Source organism: Larimichthys crocea, chromosome XX, assembly GCF_000972845.2.
Source record: "Larimichthys crocea isolate SSNF chromosome XX, L_crocea_2.0, whole genome shotgun sequence".
Classification (NCBI taxonomy): domain Eukaryota; kingdom Metazoa; phylum Chordata; class Actinopteri; family Sciaenidae; genus Larimichthys; species Larimichthys crocea.
The window spans coordinates 13429917-13451065 of NC_040030.1; the positions used below are offsets into that span (position 1 = coordinate 13429917).

Consider the following 21149-nt stretch of genomic DNA (forward strand, 5'->3'; position numbering starts at 1 on the left):
GCCAGAGATTAATGACAAAAGAAAAGAAAAAGACAACTTTAAAAAAACACCATCATACAAATAACGAGGCAGAGACTGATGGAAATGCAGACGGGCACCAATGCAGGACAGTTTTCTACTAGGGCCATTCAACGGCTAACAATGAATTTAACAATTGAATTTAGTTCACAAAAAAGATCCATACAAGACGGCATTCAAGATATTATGTTTTTGTATGAATTTCTAAATTACACTGATTATGTTTTAAGGAGCTGTAATCAGAAATGAAGCATGAGCTCTGATTGGCTCTTCTTCTTTTTATTAGTGGCATTCAACTAAGTACATGATGCTTGAAAAGGAAAGTCGAGGAACCACCCACACATCGAAGCCTTACTAAAAAATTGTGCATATCCACTTAAAATCCATATAAAAAAATTGAAAATATTAAATGGTTTGGGTTTATTTTGTAACATTTATTTTGTTTTCATTGGACAGTGACAATACAATAATAAAAGAACGACAGAATGATTAGTTTTACTTTACATTTTACTATAATATTTATGTAGTATTAAGTTACATTTTCATTACAGAACTTGTACTTGTTATGCAAGTATTTAAGCAGTAAAATATTATGACTTATAGTCAAATAAAGATTTGAATACTTCTTCATTTTAATGGTAAAACACTGTTAATATGATCTACTTTTTGCCTAATGGCTCCACAAGTTTGCTATTTTTCAGCCTATTTGAGGTTTGACAGTTAATTTGACAGTTGGCAAATTAACATCACAACTAGACAAAACTTATGACCTCTGCCATGTCTTGTCTCTCTCAAAATAATGACACCAAATAGCACCTTAAGTACCCGTTAACTCTGTGCAAAACCAGTATATAAGATTCATTTGCAGAATGACAATGACAGAAACGTGATTAATAATCTCAGTCCCCGTCCCTACGAAGGTGTAGCCGAATCAGACCTTGCATGGATAGAAAGTGTACACAGAATTTGGATGATACCCTCTATCTTTCTCTCAGCGCTGGTGCAGGTTACTAGCACAACCAATCCCCGCCTGCCGTTACCTGGGTTGCCATGGTAACCCTCCCCCAAAAAGAATTTATTTCAGGAAGCAACCCATCGGCAACAACCTGTGACTCTCTCTCTCTCTCTCTGTCTGTCTCGTTCTCTCTTCCGTCATCATTCTGCTCTTTTTACTTCTTCTTCCACACTTTTTTTTTCTACTCCTCTCCTCCCACTACATATGTACTCTATAGTGCCCGTTTCGTCTTCTCCATCACCTTCCACCATCTCGACATTTTATCCGTCTGTGGCTTTCCGCCTCATTTGCTGTCACAGCCTGTCCATATTCAGCCACTGGGTTACTTCATTTGTAGCTACAACCAGAGGAAATGGTGCATCAGGCTCCTTCACTAGGCTGTTATCTGTACTCATGGTTGTGCACTCGTGGGTGTTGGTGTATGAGAAGTCTGCGAACGTGCGTGTGTGTGTGTGTGTGTGTGTGTACTTACGCACATCAGAAAGTGCGACTGCGTGCATGTGTTTGTGTGCGTATCCCGTAGCCTGCGTGTGTAACCGTTTGTGTCAATTATTTCATTACCGGCTGACAGATTTCTCTTTCCACTATTACTGCTCCCTTAGCCACAGGCACTGGCAGAAACGCTAGCAGTCACACACACACAGACACACACACACACACACACAAGTTAGCGCACAGCAACCAGTTCAAGTCCATCAATTAAAGAGGCAATTTGCTCAAGTGGTTCCACCTGGGCCAAAAGGCAGGTGGGTGGCTATGCTCTGTTTACCTATCAGACACTATTAGGGGTGAGATGTCACTGGTTTTACTTCTGCTCTGCCTCCACAATGTCAGTTCTGCCTTTTTTTTTGTCTGCCTGCATGTCAGACTGGGTGTGTATTATGTGTGTGTGTGTGTGCACGGGCCAAAGATTACATCAAGTCCTCACATGATAACTGTAATGTTCTGTATCTGTCAATGTGGAGCAGCCAAATGACAGATGATGTTAACGTTTTGTGTGTGTTTGTGTGTGCATGCATGTTATCATGTTATCAAGCCTCTGACATATAGCAGAAGTAGCAGATGCAATTTACTCCTTCTTTGACAAGATTGCTCTACTGATCCCTCGATGTGTGTGTGTGTTGATTTTGTTTTGTGTGTGTGTTTTGTGTGTGTGTGTGTGCTTCGACGCAGACTGTGCATGTGTGGCCTCTGCAGCAATATTTCATTCTCTCCAGAGTCCCATAAGAACCTGCCGCACTCTGCGTATGTGTGTGTGGGCAAGTGACCCTTTGTGGCTATGCATGCATATGTATACACGGCTGCTTCTGTGCCTGTGTGTGTGTGTGTGTGTGTGTGTGTGTGCACATCGAAACTTGCTCGCAGCATTTATTCAGAATCAGAAGTACTTTATTAACTTGAAGAAGTCCGTGTGTGTGTGTGTGTGTGTGTGTGTTCGGAATGTATGATGAAACACACGCACAAACCATGCCACACACTCACACAGTCTGTTTGATAAATGAGACTTGGATTTGCTTTGCAATGTTCCAACGCAAACACAAGATACTGCACACAGTCTGTCAAGCTCCGGTGTATATTTGTAAGCGTGTGCGTTTGTGTTGTGTTTGCATATTTGTATTTGACACTACACCTTTTGCATTTTAACTTGACACGCACAGATGTTTGTGGCCATGACGTTTATCTGCAGACAGAAAGAGCGGGGCTGTGTGTTTTACATGCCAGTCTTGTCGTACAGATGTGCTCCGAGGCAGGCGGGAACGCGTGCGAGAAGGCAAATCGCACCAACAGGACTGACGTGTCGATGTTTCGTCTCCCCGCCGTTTGATTTAAGCAAGGGCATTCTGCTTCCTGCATCCCACAAGTCCTATTTCCTTTCAACTCATTGGATGTGGTATTATCCTTGGGCTTAGGTACCGGAGCACAAGGCATAATTTATTGTCTGTTCAGCAAGGCAAATGTGCAAGCCTGGCATATTTCATTTGCTGAATACATATCATTATTAAAATATGATTTTTTTTTCCCCTTTACCTTTTTTTGTGTTTCGCACTGTGTGGTGAAATGCTATCTAGGGTACGTCTGATTCATGCCCTTATTGTGAATTTCTTGGTGATAATAACCTCAGAAAGATGCAATATCGGGTGTGCTCTGTGCGAGGAGAAAAAGGGCTAAGTCAATGTTATGAAACGGCGAGAGATGTGTGGCAGAGTCACATCACGTCAATGCACATCAATGCATACCAAATAGGAAAATGTACATCACTTCTCGGATGATGAAACACTAGGTTAGAAAAAGCAGTGACTCACCTGCCCCCCTTATATATATATATATACTTCTATTTGAGCTCAAACAGACGGCTACCAAACACCCGGCTGATTTAGCACCCACGGCAGCGAATCCGGCATAACTTGTAAATTATTGTGTACACAGTGGGTATACTATATGTATTACTTTTAAGTCAGGAATGTGGCTTTAAAAATTCCCCAGCAGTAGCACCGTAAAGAAACAACACAGTACAGAAGAAAGCTTTCTGTATTCATGAGTTTGGCTTTAACAATCCCTGCAGGTACAATAATGAAGTTCCTCTCCCCCATGTGGAATGGACCGTAATGATTATGATGAAGCAGAATCGCAGGCTGTTTTTGTTTTTTTGTTTTTTTTTTCCTTCCCTCCCTGCTGTTGTATCGACAGTGCTGTAAACATAAGCATAAAACTATATGTAGCAACGATGTAACTGTAAAAAAAAGAGCTATTAACAGTTGCAGACACAGAGGTAAGCCGAGTTGTGCAAGATGGGAGATTTCGGCTCCATCTCCAGCTGTTATTCGGTTGCAACAGATGCACAAACAATAGCAGCAGGATTTTGAGGCATAATCACAGAACACACTGAAGACTGAAAAGTCAGCATTTTCATTTTTCTCCACAGAGCATGAATTTCAAAAAACATTTGTCTCGCCTTTGACTCACATCAGTCAATTCGGGGAGTGCTAGCAGGTTGTGCGTTTTGAATTTTACGGATCACAGATTCAGCGTAAAACGGGATAAAACATGCAACCTTTTGAATAATGTTATCCAAGCAACTTGTCGGATTACAATTTGACACCGTGATGCTCGCCAGCTACGTCAATTATGTCAATGATGATCACCATAAGTGCGGCCTAACGTGTTGAGTTATCTCACTTTGTTGCATGACTAACATCCATGTCAGCACCTTTCCTCCCGAGCGCCATAATGGCATTAGAAGATAAATGAGTGGCACCGCTTGTTATGACCCATAATGTTATGGCTTGTCCTTTACAGTGAGCTAAACCCATTTTCTCTTACTGCATTAGATGGAGAATAGGAATTGGAACCCCACAAGCAATCTATTCAAGGGTGCAACAAGCTAAGGGGATGTGACGTGCCAATGTTTTTTAGTGATTTTCATTATGTGTCATTCTATTCTAATTCATTTTCAATTGGACCATAAGAGCTGCCGCCGTAAGCAGTACAAAAGGCAGGAACGAACGAAGGAGGATCTTGTTTAGCTGTAAGACATCCCGAGAAAGAAAATAATGATCTTTATGAAATTGCTTTAGACACAATCTGACAGCCGAGACAAAGCAAGTGGCTGGCCTTGTTCGAATCGATAAAGCCTCCATTAGTTTTCTAAAGAGTAACATGCAATTTGTTTCGGTGGAGCAGCATAGCATCGGTAATATTCTGCCCCTTTGACACAAAAAGCTAATGCACTATAGCCAACCTAATGCAAGATTAAACCTACATTTCTGTCAGGCGGAAAGAGAAAAACACTTCGAACTCACTGGATCCATAAAGCATGACCAAGCCTGTTATCACAGACACCACATTTGTGTCACAATGGCCTTCGGGGGCCCCGAGCTTTTGTGTAGAGCAAAAAAAAAAAAAAAAAAAAAAAAATCTGAATCCATTCAAATGACTGTGATCTCACGCGCAAAGAAGATCAAACTTCCTAAGTAGCTATTGATCAGCTAGATGAACAGAGACACGACGATTGATCGAATAGAGGGGTGACCTCATCGCTACCTTTGACACAGCGGGACATCGCAAATTGAAACCGCAGAAGGGTAAGCACACTTCTCACCCATCATTTCCTCAAGAATGTGTGGATGTGTCACACTCAAGCACCCCGGTGGTCACTGGGAATCAATAGTCTGGAGAGTTAGCTTATGAATAAAACGGACGGCTGGTCTGGCTCAGTTCCCTTAAATCAGCACTCTTTGAGCCTGTACATCTTGACAAATACACTATAAGCTCCGGTTAGATCATCCGAGGGGAGGGACGATCTTGTCTTTGAGAGATGGTCTTGCTTGATGGACGTGTTGCCAGTCTTGCAAGAATGGGGCCCAAAGGAGTCCGCCCCTTTCCTTGGAGGAAAAACGCTGATCTGAGAGGATCTTTCTCCCACCAGATGACAAGCTGATAGACAAATGGCCTCGCTAGTCTCTAACCTCTCAAACTACTGGCCCTCCTACTTCTTGTCCTACCCCTCAGTGTGTGTGTGTGTTGTCTGCCAAACACTCCTCCTCCTTCGCTCAATCTCGTGTATGTGTGTGTGTACACACAGCCCACATGACTAATTTATAAAGCCAAGCTCTATCGCACTGACCATAACAACATTCCCCGGGTACTGCATGAGGTTTTAATTAAAGATACAGCTTCTAGTTATTAAAACCACTCAATCCTTTATGCATTTCCCCCACATCTTACATCCAGTAAGAGCTCAATCTAGAAATCTGCGCTACCTTGCTGATCTGTGCCACAATTTACTGCATGCGTTACACATTTTATCACCGGCATCTGTATTACGTTAATGCGCCCAGGGATGTTCGACGTAGCATTGCATGTCCTTGCTGATTCAAGGTTTTACAGAGTAGCTCAATTCTATGTCTTCAAGCGTGGATTGGTAGGGCCTCGGGGAGTTTTAGACGGTACTTCATGGGTGGAAGGGCAGGAATGAAGTGTGTTAGGTCGATGTCTTTCTGACATCACTATTTCCAAAGGCCAATGAGTCTCTCCAGTAAAAAACTGGAACCCGGAGAGGATCCTCACAGCCAGCTTTTCATTAGAGTCTAACTCCAACCACTGGACTTTTTTTTTTTTATTGTCCCACAGCACTGCCAAAACTCAATCAATAGGACTTTAGGAAAACTGGGTGCAATAGTGCACACTCTTTACTGTCCCACAATCAATAGGGACTGTGAAAAACAGTACCATGAGTAAATATTGGAGATTTCGCACACACACACAAATGAAAAGTGCCCCTGGACACAGGACACAAGGGGGTCGTTTAGAGTAGGCTTAGATTACCTTGATAAACCACCACAGGTCTCTGCTGCAACTGTGATTGATTCATTGAAGTGAATTAATTAACAAAGCAGTTTAAGTAATGAATCAATTAAGCAATTGATTATTTTTGCATTACCCTTATGGATTGCAGCTGATACTGACCATTAAATATAAATTGTGTTCAATTTAAATCGGTTTACAGCAGATTATATGCAGAGGAGCGCTCTGCTTACCTGTGTGTAGCATTGCTGTGAGCTGTTTGACACCGCTGAGGATTTGCCTAGTAAAACACGGCGATTGTGACTTTGCTTCTGTATGCTAAAGGAGTATTACTGCGGCATTAAACACATGCATATTATCTTTATGTCACTTGAGCCGAAAGCTGCGCTTCAGGGCTAAGTTCCCTAAAATCCCTCTTTTCTGCAGATTAATAATAGATGCTTAAAAAAGGAAGACATACTTAATGACTACACCTCAGCTGCTGTATCCCTAAGTCATATTCAAGTCAGAGCTCGTACTGCAGTTCACTCTGGCCCTGACTGATATTAAACAGTCTCCATCTTTATGACGCAGGTGATGGTAAACTACGCTTTGTACCTGAAGTATATTCGGCATTCTGCTTCTTTAGCACAAACACAATTAGCTTTGTGATGGAAAAATGAAACACGGCGTTCACAGATGGCATGAAATTGAATTGTTGGATTGGAATCTTTGGAATCTTTGGAAAGAGGAAAACACTGACAACTGTCTGTTTGACGAAAGTCAACCATCCTACGAATTTACAATTGTAGAACTCGTCCCATTCTTGCAAAAAGGTTTGATGAATCTAGTGGTCATTGGCAGGCAATGAGGGCACTTCCTAAAGGCTGTCATCGAGGGAATGCCGCATTCAAGGCATTGTAGAGTGCGCTGACCTTTTTTCCGGCTTTGTAAAGGTGACCTGATAAAGCACTGTTCCACAAGGACCCCCTTCAAGAAAAAGTCTACCTGCCGACCTTTCGTGTGACGGGCGAGTTCCAATGTCTCCCTGAACAAGCTGCATCGCCGATCATGAAACAAGCTGACAGCATTCTGTAGACTTTTCTTTCCCATGAAATGTTGGATTCATTTTTTCCATCTGTTTTTTTTTTGTTGTTATAAAGGGAAAGAAAAACAACTCAGGCTAAACAAGAAACGGTGAAAGACAGAAGCTTGGTGCCTTCCATTCTAAACTACTGTCTGAAGACGTGACAGGGCTTCCCTTTCTCCACGGGCCACATACGTGCATGACACCGAGCGTTTGCCACAGCTTGACCCAAATCTGCCTGAGGCTGCTCCGGAGCAGAGCTGCCACGCCACAGAATGCCAGTCGAATCCGTAAAAAAACAGAAAAACAGAAGAGGATCCCCTGGACTTGGTTTCTGTCTGAGGTAAATGAAAAATGATTTGGGTTGGGTTGTTGTCAGACACAGTGTATAAATACACATATTGCTGTCACTTTGGCACATTATGTCTCACCCTGTGGTATCACCTGAGGATCAATAACTGCAGCCGTCAGACAGAATGGTGGCCTGTTTCGAGGAGGTGGAGGACGTTGGAGAGGCCACTTGGGTGCACAAACACAAGGCTTTATGAATAAATGAAGAGAAAATATGCAACGATACTTCAGTTCAACTTGCCATTGCCACAGAGGCAGTTTAGGCAATTTGCCTCTCTTTGAAGTATGAAAGAGCTACTAGCAAAATGGGTACACTTAAAAAGTTTAGTAGAGGGATTTACCAGAGATTCTTTTCATAACACCGCATGTCTAAAAGGGCTGGCTTATTGAAATCAAACGGTGTCTTCTATCATTTCAAGTCTTTTTCAGATTTTTAATCCAATTGACACAAAATGTTCATTTTTAATAGCTCAGATCATTTTGTCTTTGATAAAGATAACCATTTCAGCCATGGCACTATAGCCATGTCGCCATGTAGATCAAGAATCAGATCAATCATTCAAGATCGTTCAATTTATCTCCTCTATAGCTGCGGGTCCTAGAATATCCTTATGATGTAGGGCACTTAAGACGATTATCTACAAATGATGTTCTTAATTGAGTGAAAAATATTCTAATGTTTTGACAGTTTGGGAATAAATCTCTGAATCTCGCCTGATGCTTATTTTCACTCCACATTTTACAGCTGTATTACGACAGAACAGAAAGGCTGCTGAAGTTTTAAAGGAGCAGCTCTGCACAAATGTAATTGTAACCCACAGGGTGCCTCAATTTCATGCTACGAAATATTTTATAACAGCGAGTAACATATGGCTATCTCATTTATGGAATGACAATTCTTCATTATGTCACCCCCATCCTGTGCTAAAGCAGATTGCCCTGGATTCACCAGTGAATTCCCACACCAAAAATTCTTCCATGAACCTGTCAAGACTCTCTATTGCCATGTGACAAATATCTCAGCCAATGAAGAGCAAAATGGGATTCGCTCCATTGCCTGAATTATTGAAGTGGACAGAGTGAGAAATTTACGGCGCCAAAAAAAAAAAAAAAAAAAAAAAAAAAAAAAAAAAAAAAAAAAAAAAAAAAAAAAAAAAAAAAAAAAAAAAAAAAAAAATATCATCCACATTCCTTATGCATAATGTTTTAATATGTTTCCATTCCCAATCCAGCCTCGCCGCATCCTCATTTCTCATTGCACAAGATCCGGTGTCACATTATGCAAGGGGGCTGACACAATGAGGTGTGCGACTCCCAAAAATACACTCAGTGGCCTGTTCGGCTATCTAACGGGCTTGGCAGAGGGGCTGACATTTTGTTGTTGTTTTTTTTTTTTTTTTTTTTTTTTGGTTTTTTTTCATTGCCAAAATCACCATCCGAGATCTCTAGCTAGCTAGGGCTCCCCACCTTTCCCTGGTGTGATAATAACTCAGGATATGTTGACAGGCTACCTTCAGATAACATACCACCTGCACCAGCAGCATTAAGACACACAAACACGCCCACGTGCACGTAAACACAGACACAACGCGATCAATCTGTGGCATGATAGAGAGGAGACTAAAAATACATTTTTCTTGTTATCCCTCCTCCTTTTGTTCTCCTTATGTGTAATTCGCGTCGGAGAGGGTTTGTGTTGCACAACTCTGATGTTCCTTGTGAAGGAATATGTGAGGCGAGATTAAAAAGGGTCTGTTCTTTATGAAGCCCCTTGTGCATGCCTTTCATTATCCCCCATCCCCAAAAGACTGCCACTAATGCAGTCCTTTGAATTCATTTTATCAGTTCATATTATTAGCACTCACAGCTGGCTTTGACCTTGGCCATTCTTGTAGCCTAAAGTGAGCATATTCTCAACCCTGCTTTGTGCGCCTCCCTCCCTCCCTACCTCCATCCCTCCATCTTCTCCCTTGTAGATTTCAAAAGGGACCTCACAAACCCGCGATGAACTTACATCGCATCTTCTTTGCCACCAACCAGCTTCTCCCCTCGCACACAAGTCATAAAAGCGATTCGGTGTCAAGTTTGAATGCGAAAGAAAAATGCAGGCTTAGGGGAAAAAACACCTCGGTATAAAAGCACAATATGATACAGACAAACAAGTCGGCGGATGAAGGTCAAAAATATTGCCTTGCCAGTCAACAAGCTCCACAATGCTGATGGCCTGAATCTAATGAGAGTACCTCGCGTTAACACAGCCACGAGCAGCACTTTTTTTCGGATTGTTAGGTGGCCACACAATCCTCTTTTTGACCTCTGTGGAAAAGGCTAGCATGCCACAGTAAATTAAAACTCCAAAGGAAAGCTTCGGGACATGTGCCAGTACAAAATCCTGAACTCCCCTTGTCTCCCATTTTGGCTGACAGACAATTTTTCTCTCTCTTTCTCTTTCTCTCTCTCACCCCCATTCAGTATGGCTGGGCATTCTCCTCTCCCGCAGTAGTCATGGACTCACCACGGTGAGGAGAGTGTTTGCCACTGCTTGACCTGAATATTTGCCCAGGGCCGCAGGCAGGGAGGGGATGGTGGGCCATTCCAAGCCACTCTTTTCAAAAAAAAAAAAAAATCCAGCACAAAGGAAACCCATGACAGTTCCTAAGTGCCAAACAGACTCAGCTCGCCCCGGGGTATACATGCATAAAGGGAATATTAAGTGCTGTTTTTTTTGTCCCAGGTTAATACAGTACAGCAATTCCCTGGTTCACACCATTTGACTTTCATAAGGAGTTTGAGCAGTAAGTGTACTCAACCTCTGCGTGAAGATCTCCCCATAGACGCGTATGATTTGTATTTATTATGCCACCTTGTAGGTGGAATTAATGATTTGATACAAGGGATAATCTGCCACACCAGTCAAAGTTCTGATGGAATTGGTTTTCCGATGATTGCCGGGGTCATTAAATCACTTCATTAATCTGAATGTCAGCAAATGAAACTCAATTAATTACACCCCAAAGAATAAAAAAGAAAAAAAAGAAAGAAGCTGCACCACTTGCCACAGTGCAGCCATGCCCTGCAGGCTGTGCCATCCCATACAGCTTGGCAACGGTTGACAGACACATTGTGGACAGTGTGCTGAAGCGGTAAGCCTCGCTGTGTGGCGTGTGAATGATGATCGGGAGTCAGATTCATCCCGGCTTGAACATATACGGGGGCAGAAAACACAACAGAAGGCTAAACGGAACGACATTAGAGCCGCTTGACCTCAATGTTACCCTAAAGCTAGACTCTAGTGCCATCTATTGAAAACGTTTACAGCAAATCAGTATTCCGTGCAAACGGTGAAGTGCTGCTTTCCTCCGCACAGCTTGAACTTATTTGTTCGATGGCGCAAAAATTGATAAATCGATCCATCCTCCGGCGACTTGTTGATAAGGAAAACTGCGGATGAGGAACATCACAGCTCAGCAACACCATATGCGCGTCATGCAGAGCGACCCGCTTTACCCAGGTTTGGATTTTTATTCTAAAGACGACTTATAATAATAAAAAATAAAAGTCAATGTGTGGTTACGAATGCGCCGATGCCGATTGCACACTCCGCATTGGAATTGCTGTTGCGGAAAAACTTCATATGAACTACACAGAAGGCGACGGCGCATTCAAACAGTGTAAAAGTGACATAGAACCAGGTTGGAATTGGCGGTGGTTACCTTCTTTGAGCAGGCGGGAGTGAATAAGGAGAATGAGAAAGCAGCAGATCGCCGCTCCGGTCAGTGCCCACGCAACTCTGAGCAGCTGCATCCTGGCGTAGGAAGGTTTGTGGCGGACCGAGACAGCCGTGCAGCGGGGATAGACACACTCCACCTCAGCTCACAGACACGCGCCGACTCATATTCTGTTGGCCATGTAATTCAGCATTCGTGGAAAACAAAAGAAAATCCTCAGTTGATAGTCCAGTTTGGGTGTTGATGGAGAGGGCTAAGGATTCCGTGTAATATATATATATATATATGCGCTCTTTGCTTTCCGCCGCCGGTGCGTCAGAGTGGCTCCAAAACACAGTAGGGTGATTAACCCCCAATCACCGTCTGAAGGGCTAACATCTTCCCCTTCTTCTATTCCTTATTTTGGTTTCCTTCACGGCTCTGTCATCGGCTGCGTCTCGCTCTCGACAGGTTCGGCAGAGCGGGCTGCGCCCCTCGGTCTGTCTCCGTCTTCGAGTGCGCACGGCGGTCCACGGCGATGCGGCGCGCAGATGATGATCACTGCTCTCCGCTGCATGTTACGCACATCTCTCCCACTGCTGGAGAGGCAGAGGCAACTACTGCCAACCAAGTCGCCTTGCAGCCTCTCTCTCTCTCTCTCTCTCTCTCTCTCTCTCTCTCTCTCTCGGTTCCTCACTATATTGCTCCGTCGTTCCGTCACTTTCCCTCTCTCCCTCTCTGTCGCCCCCCCTCCACTCTCTCGCTCTCCCTCTTGATTCAGTCCAATGCAACTCTTGCCATTTACGCACGAGAACTGTCGGGTTTCATGAACTATGCATCTCTTGGATAATCCCTGCTCTTCTTCGCCTGCGCGTCACGGCTCCTGAAAACATTTTTTTTGGGGTTCCGAAACCAGAGTCAGCGTGGGTGACTTTTTCTCTCAAATCAAACTGAGCAAAGATCTGGCTTGTTTCTATGTAGTCTGTTCTCCCATCACATAATCTGTAATGATCCAAACACTTGCAGGCATGAATGTCTCTCTCTCTCTCTCTCTCTCTCTCTCTCTCTCTCTCTCTCTATCCCTGTGTGTGTTCCTCACACAGGATCGACGCTTTTTTTCCTCTCTGCTTAGCTCCAGGTTACGTCACAACTCCCCCAAATAATCTCCTCCAGCTACTAAGCATGAGATAGTGCTGCTATAAAAGGATGTTTCCCCACTGATAAATAAGTGAGGTAACTGTGGGCTGCAGGTGACTGTACAAAAATAAATAAATAATAAATAAATAAAATAAAATAAATATTATATATATATATATATATATTATATATATATATATATATAATATATATATATATATATATATATATAGCCAGACTTGGAAAGAGTGATGTTCAGTTTTAACCCACATTTTATTTCCAAAGATTTGGGTATCTTCCATAGAAGATTTTTGTCTTTTTTAAAGTTTCTCATTTTGGCTGGATTTCCTGCATCTCATCCTCAGATGAAGCAAAACCAAAAAAATTAAATAAATAAGAATGTGCTGTGGAAATTCTGCACCTTCATATTAGTCAAGCCTCCCGGTTATTGAAACAAGCAATAGACGTTGGGTAGCCTAGCCTCGGGCTCATCTTCCAAGAATATTCAACACCCCCCTGAAACCAATTACACACACGTAGCCTAAAATTCCATCATATTAGAAACATAAAGAATTCATGAAATAGCACATTTTCAAAACGCCTCTTTTGTTCTGATATTTAAGACGGATATCTGGATGCTGTGAGCGAACAATTGCTTGTGTAATCACCCCTCCTCCCTCCCCTCCCGCTGAGCGCTAACACAGCTATTGTTTCCCTTTTATGTACATCTGTATGCCGTTTATGCCGGGATGCAGCAAGAGACGAAAAAAATTGAAATATCCACTCATATATTCAGCCAGTCACTCATTTGGAAGAGACTGGTCAGTTTGAACACAATAACCCATATGGCCCATTCAAGTGATCACAGCGTTTGAAAGCAGCGTTTTCCTCCTCGGGGGGGAACTTGTGAGTTTCATCCAAGCGTCTGTGTATTTATAATTGAATCAGAACGACACGGTCTGACTGCTGACGGTGCCACTCAAAACCAGAGAAGTATCATTGCGGTGTCAATAAGGTTGGCCCCCGCAGCTACTAGCACTAATTAGCTGATAACAGCCTCTGCTGGCTGGCATGCGTGTCAGATTGTATGTGTTTGTGTGCACGCTGTGAATGTCTATGCCTTTTGTTTGTCATGTTTTCATGAGTGTGTGTGTGTTAGTGGACAGCCTTTTTTTTTCTTTTCTTTCCTGACACCTCCCAGTGTCCTCACCAACACTGTGATTCATCCATCTACTGCATGGAAAGCAATTAACAGAGACCTGACCTCTACAAGGATTTAGGGTGGGAAGACTGTATGTGTGCTTGTGACTGTGTGGGTGTGTGTGCATGTTTAACATCATCATCTGCTGAGCCTTTACTGCTCTATACTCATCATAAGAGCAGCAAACTAAATATAACTCTGTAATGTACATAGAAGGCAAATTAAGAAACGATTGGAAACACTGAGGCAGGAATTATACGGTCATGACATGCCAGAGGAAGCAATTACAACTATTCACAAAGTTGCCATCTTTATGCGTTTTTTTCTTCTGACATTTCACCTGACACATTTGAACCTGTAAAACGGTTTCAAAGCACATGTGCACACGTGTTTTATAACACCAGTTTAAGGTGGTAACTGCTACATTTGTGTAACTGTGAGGAAACATTTAGAACAGGAATAGAATGCAGCTTTGCAGCTTCCACACCTACAAATAATTAGTCTTATCTGTTATTTATAAATGTGGTCAACGGTAGCTTCACTCGGCACAACACAACCTGCACAGGCGGCGGTGTGCCCATGGCTCGGTTAGGATAAAAACTCAAAGTGTGGAGAGAAAACAGGGTGAATGTTAGGGGCTTTCCGCTCCTTTTACATGTCTTTGCTCTTTCCTTATAGGTCAAGTGTCACCATAGATTTTCAGCAAAAAGCAAAGCAGTTATTGTTGTGTACACTGTAAAAAATTAATCATACATTCATGGAAATTGACTCAAATTTTGCAATAGTTTTCTGTCGTTTAAAAAAAAATTGTATACAAAACTCTCTCTAACAGATTGTTATTAAAATATGCTCATAAGGAAAAATTTAATTTTTTTGTACAGAAACATTACGAAGTTATTTATACAGTGATTTTTCTGCTTTTTTAAATGGAATACAAATATGCGTAAAATTAGAATAATGAGCTGTAATCTGCACATTATTGAAGGTGTGTGATTGTAATAATTCAGAATAACAGTGTTTCCATGCAAAACCTTGACTGAAAAATGTATAGTTTTTGACATTTATTTGATTTATGACATTTTACTCAGATTTTACGCTTCTTGCCTGGCAGTCATTTAACTTTTTTTTTTTTTACAATTTCATTTTTTACTGTGTATAAAGCTGTATGTAGCAAGTTACAACTTTTTTTCTTTTTTAGTTAATTAGTATCAAAGGCCATGAAGATGGGGGACATATTTAAAGCGGCAGAGGCCGACATATCCACTTAGTCTCCAGTATGGGGCAAGCTTCAAAAAAGACTTCCTTCAAAACCACAGAAGAGATTAAACTTAATGATGATCGTATAAATGTTTTTACAAGCTGCATAGCACTTAAAAGTATCATGACGAGTAAACTGAAGTCATTAAAACTTAAAGTAGAAAAGCATTTAAGTGAAAACCTAGTATGCACACTTGATGAAGGTGATAAAATATGAAAATGGCCATGAGGCATTGCTATTACACCAAATGCAGAAATACTTTTTTTATATTATATGTCGTTTGGTCAATGCATGAACAAACATATCCCTTTAGTATGCCAAAAGACATTCACAGACAAAGAAATGTACAGTATGTTTCCTACATAGTGATGTTAAATATATTTGGGGTCAATCAGACGTTTAATGCTCAAACATGTTGATAAGCAATAACATCATCACGATCAAGCTGATAATGTAATGTTAAGTATGTTATTTAACTGTTTAAAAGGTCTAATAACATTGTGTGATACCTAAACAATTACATCACTGGTGTACATATGAATGTTTGTGTGTTATATAGTACAGTTTGCTGCCTTGGGGACAAACTATTTTGTCTAGACACTTAAAAATCCCTGTTAGTTGTTTGCTTGCATTTTTTTTCTAACTCCATTTTAATATTACTAGGGGATAGCAAAAATGTTTGGAGATAAGGTTTGGAGCACTGTGGAATTTCTTTTCTTTCTTTCTTTTCGTGAATTATTAAACCATTTCCTTCCCTTCTATCCTCACACCACCCACCTACACTGCTGCCACGTCTCCTCTCTCACTTTCTCCTCCTCCTCCTCCTCCTATACTGCCACCCCCTCACCGCTGCCTTTTCTTGCCAGAAGCCAAGGGAGGCGTTACTTGCTTTGTCCTCTGTGCAGGTCACTGGCTGTATGCCAGACAGAGCTCATGCCAATAAAAGCCATGAGTAATGGCCTAAAACTTCTACATTCGCTGTGTTTCCCATTATTTCCCATGGCCAATAAATTTGAAGGAGAGCTTAATCAGAGGGAAAAGCTAGAACATACGGCTCATGTCCAGTAGGGTGTCCAACACAAAGATTCTTAGAGTATAATCAGAGATAAAAGTTGAGGTAGCAGCCACCAATATGGTTTCCCTTGTGATCCACTTTATCGTCTGACAAGTGGAGCCATTATTGCCTGGGCAAATAAACACACTCCTGTTGTCTATCATGAAACAATGGCTGCCCCTGGGATGAGGTCGGTTTTAAATAAAGAACCTAAAAGAATAAACGTTTCATAGCCCATGAATTACCCTGTGAAGAAGCCAAGCTTCACAGCAGGGCCGGATAGTCCAACATGTCTGTCAGGATTTCACACAACGTCGATAGCAGAAGTTGGAATGATTCATGTTGTGTAGGTTTGGCGTCTGGTGCTTGCGGCCACCTGTGTCTGTATTCTCATAAATATTTGACCAATGTTACAGCAATTAGCCGCAGTTACTTTTACTTTATACTGTATTTGTGATCCAATTAAATCTTCTCCATGTTCATTTTTGGGAATGTAATGAGCCATATTTCACATTATATTATACAAAAATCTATGTTACATAGCTGGGTGAAAGTTTACCAACAACAAAATGGAAATGCTATTTTAAAATGCTAGTTTGTGAACAATGCAAAAAAAACTTGAATAGGTTTAAAACATGCATCATCGTAGTGATGGTCCATTGTGTCAGAATTAGGGACTCTATTTACAGACAATGGCAGAAATATACTGTATATAGAGAGAAATATAATATGCATAACAATGTTTTCATTAGTGTATAATCACTTGAAAATAAAAGTTGTGTTGTAGTTATATCTAAGGACACTGTGGGTCCTTTTTAACGGAATCGGCCATGTTGAACCGCCATTATTCTACCAGCTTTGAACAGTTACTAAACACTGGGTCTAGACAGGATGTTTTTTGCGTATGTTGCTGCCACCATAATTTCAATTTGCAATATAAGCAGCTGCAACTACGCTAGATTTCATTAAATCTTACACATTTTACCTTTAAACATATTTGATTTTCTGGCCACTTGGGGGCAGTAGAAATACACCCTGAAAACATCATTGACATATTATCAGGTATAATTTCAGAAAACTTCCATTCAATGAACTATTTACACATCACCCAGACACAAAGCAGCATTAGCAAAGTTGCTAACTTCCATGCCATGCTGGGCAAGTGGTCGACAGTTCAGTTCTTCAAAACAAATGCTGCTGAACAGGATGTCATGGGAGCAGGGAGAGGGAACCAATGTGGGTAAAATCAAAACCATGAGCTGAAAGATGCTAAAAGAGCTGACAGTGTTAATTCTCTGTGTATTCATCACTACTAGGGTTGATCATTGTTATAATAAAAAGAAAACACTGATTATAGCTGTATAGACATCAGTGCTCTTGAACATTTTCACAATAGAAACATCAAGTCACTGCTACAACACAAAAGTAAGCAAGCTGCCATGGGTAACTCAAAGATTTGTCTTTTTGATCCAATATCTATGGTGGGTGTTTTAGTTTAAGGACAGAGACTGACAATAATTTAAGTTCTCCTTCACATCATCCCTGCTGAATCCGCAATCAGCTACAACATTTTGAGCTACAGTGGATCAATCTTACTTCAGGAGAGCACAAGGCGCCAATTTGGCTTTGTAAAACTTTCTGTTTAATCAGTATTTCCTTGTGCTTAATATGGCATGCATTGTGCTTCTTCTTCTTTTCTCACTGTCAATCACCTGACACCCACAGGAAAGAAACAAAGTGTCTGCCAGGAAATAATCCATCAAAAACACGTCACCTCAGACATCTGTCACATCCATGTCTTTGTATTTAGGATATATTCGTTAGCTAGGATGTCAGGTAATTCTCCACATCATGAAGTCGTGTGTGTGTGTTTTTAGTGAAAATTCCCATATTCACACATTATATAACACCAATTATAAAGATTGAAATATATATGAGCTTTTAAGAACTTAACAGTGTTATTTATATATCATTTATTTCTATGAAGGGCTTATTATTAACCTAAAAGAAAAGACACATTACTTTTAACATTAATTCTGTTCTTTTCTATTCTTGGAGAACATGAGGTCCTGACTGTACCTCATCTAAAAAGGCTTCAAAAGTTGATAGACACTTCTATAATCTATACTGTCTTAATGTCTATCAAGGTTTTTCAGTCTAGTTTGAATTATGAATGAGTGACCAGCCAGAGATACATGGTATTCAGCTGCATATTTTCTGGTCCTTACATTTTATCCTATCCTTGGCAGATTTTGTGTCCAGAATATGTGTCATGAATTTTGAGCGGTATGTTACAGAGTTTCATATGATTTCAGTCTTTCTGTTCAACCACAGATGGATGTATGGCCCAAAGGGACATTGTTATTTTTAGTCATTCAATACAGGTGATGACACATGCATTCATACATTTCCATCTAAACAACACCATGCTCTTTTTTAATTGGAAGCAGTGTCACTCACACCGACTTAAGCAACAAAGTTATTATATCATTTATAATTAACTGTACACACACAATGCACAGTTAATTAAGCGTTATTATAGGAAGGGCGACATATTGAGCTGGAGAACACTTATGATAGACCCGTTCTCTGGAGTCTCCCGCTAAGCTTCTTACATTTCCTGTAGTAAGAGAAAAACAAACAAGCACCCATTCACCCACCCGGGAGCTTCCTCTCCATTTAGTCTCCATTTGCCCATGCTTCATTCATCCATCATTCCGTCGGCACAGAAGGCTCACCTCGCCTCATTCCATTAGTTACCAGTTAAGTGCTACAGTACCACCATGAATCATTTGCATCATAGGCTGTGTTAAGTTTACTTGATTAATTATTCATTTCCTTTTCATCAGCTTTCACCAGGGAAGTATCAACCCCCCATTCCCAACCCACCCGCAATACTCGAGGCAAGTTTTGGAGTTATAAGAACGGCCCAATTTAAGGACGTCTGTTCACCAAGTTAGTGATATCTCAGGAAAGTGTCACTCAAATTGAATCTAAAAATATTGGTGTCATTATCTGTGTGTTCACATTTAAGTTGAGATATGGCTCAAAGAGGGACTCAAATTTTTGGTGCAAATTACGGCAATCAGGCCACAGTTTTAAAGTACCTTAATTGCCTGTTTGAGCTGCATGTCACAGCCACTGCTGCTCTTCTAACCGCTGACCCTGTTGGTAAGTGGGCTAAATCAGCAGACCAAAGAAGAATACCTAACCTCACAGTTTGAAAACATGTTTCAGATGATTAGCACATACTTTCCAGCATGTCATTTATTTGGGTTCAACTTCTCCTAGAAGTTGGAAACAGTTACGTGATGGGGCCTTACCTCTCTAATAAGAACAGACCTTTTTTACAGCAGCCATTTTGACATGAAAATCAATGTAGGTGTTTTCAATGATACTAATTAAGGTTCTGTTCCATTTATTGTAGCAGAGACCTTCCAGTGAACCAACATGCAGCCTGACTCTGTTTGACCTGAATGGAACGGATCATTGGTAACCTGCATTACCAAAAAAATAATTTCATGTCAAAACGGCTGCTGTGAAGACTACACTTCACACTCCTGTCACACTTGCGTCACACTCTTATGCTACCGTGATCCAGATGTAGATGTTAAAAACTCAGTCATTAAAGCTCTTTACTTTACTGCTGTACTAATGGTCACATTCATATACTATAAAACAAGTGAATATAATAAATGGATTTGAGTATCTTACAATAACAGAGATAAAAAATTTAGTTTAATTTTTAGTTTAGTTTTTTTTTTATGACTTACAACTTCAAGTAAGTTAACATGTAAAACATTCTAAGTTGGACAAATTCAAAGGCAAAAAATTTCTCTAACTCAAAATGTTGAGTTATACTTAAAATTCATGTTGAAAAGTTAAGTTTTCTTGGCTTTTCATTTTTACAGTGCGCTGAATGCACTTCATTTTACACTGTGTTTTGCAAATAAGCAAACTTTTTACGGACAACAATAAAATGTTCAAACAGATAAAATCAAATCCCAAGTGAGTAGCTAATAAAGAAATCATCCCATGCTGTGCTTCCTGCTGCATCTTTATCTCCCATCTCAATAGGCAAAAAGACAAATAAAAGCAATGCAATGGCAATTAAATATTTAAGAACAAAGTCTCAGCAACACAAAACACAAGTTCATCTATTGAGTGTTTCCGTTGTCTCGAAAGAGAGACGTGGGTAATGAGACCCAAAGGACAAAGTACTATATGTGTCTAAATGTGCTATGGACTCAATCACAATGACAAGAACAAAATAAATCAAACTGGAAACGTAACCAACCAAGCCTATTTCCTCTTGCCTTGCTTGCTTGTGCCGGCTTTGTAAAGATTATTTTTTAGCAGCGATAAAGATTGGAAACACTCCTGCAATCTTTGAAAAAACAAGTTTGTCCAATTGTCGGGAATAGTTGCTTGTGTGTGTGTGTGTGTGCTTCTTCCCATTATCCATTTCATATATTAGAGTCTGAACTGGCCATAGAACAAGGTAATATCTGTAAGCGTCAGATATTCTCAGTGTATTAATACAGACCTTAAATGCCCCGTTTTCTGACCAGATATTGGAATGTTATTTTCCTCCCTGTCAACATGCATAACAATTTAAAATCCTTTCGAAGATGGAAAACTATTAAAGCTGTGGTGCATAATATATATTAATGATGCCTTATATATCAATGAAATGCCAGTGTTTTTGCAATTAGTGTCAAACCAGACTACAAAATAAACACTATTATTAACTATTTTGCTTTTGTTTTACTTTTGTTTTGCCTTGATTATGGAGTCAACAAAAGCATCTCACGTCAGTGTCAACACAGAAATCTCAATAGGGCTGGCTTCAGCTCACTTTCAATGCAAGCAATTTAGGAAGAAAGCTGACTTCATCGTTTCAATATTGATCAACTTTTGTAATGAGGATGTCATATTCAATCTGTTAGGAAGTAATTAAAAATCAATATCCTATCAACATTAAACGGACCACAGTTTCTATTTTATTCTGAATCGAGTGAAAGAGCGTTAATTGACC

General features: G+C 40.6%; 1 protein-coding gene across 2 annotated transcripts in view; it reads right to left on the bottom strand.

The window, feature by feature from the left end:
- Window positions 1-21149, bottom strand: part of tafa5 (TAFA chemokine like family member 5) — a 145573-nt gene that overhangs the window by 88128 nt on the left and 36296 nt on the right. The window contains exon 1 of one of the 2 annotated variants that reach the window (XM_010740459.3): window positions 11468-12654. The exons of the other annotated variant lie outside the window; for it this stretch is intronic. Coding sequence (XP_010738761.1) covers window positions 11468-11558 — 91 coding nt within the window. The 5' untranslated portion in view covers window positions 11559-12654. Of the gene's footprint in view, window positions 1-11467; window positions 12655-21149 lie in introns of those variants that run through there. 2 annotated transcript variants of the gene reach the window in all.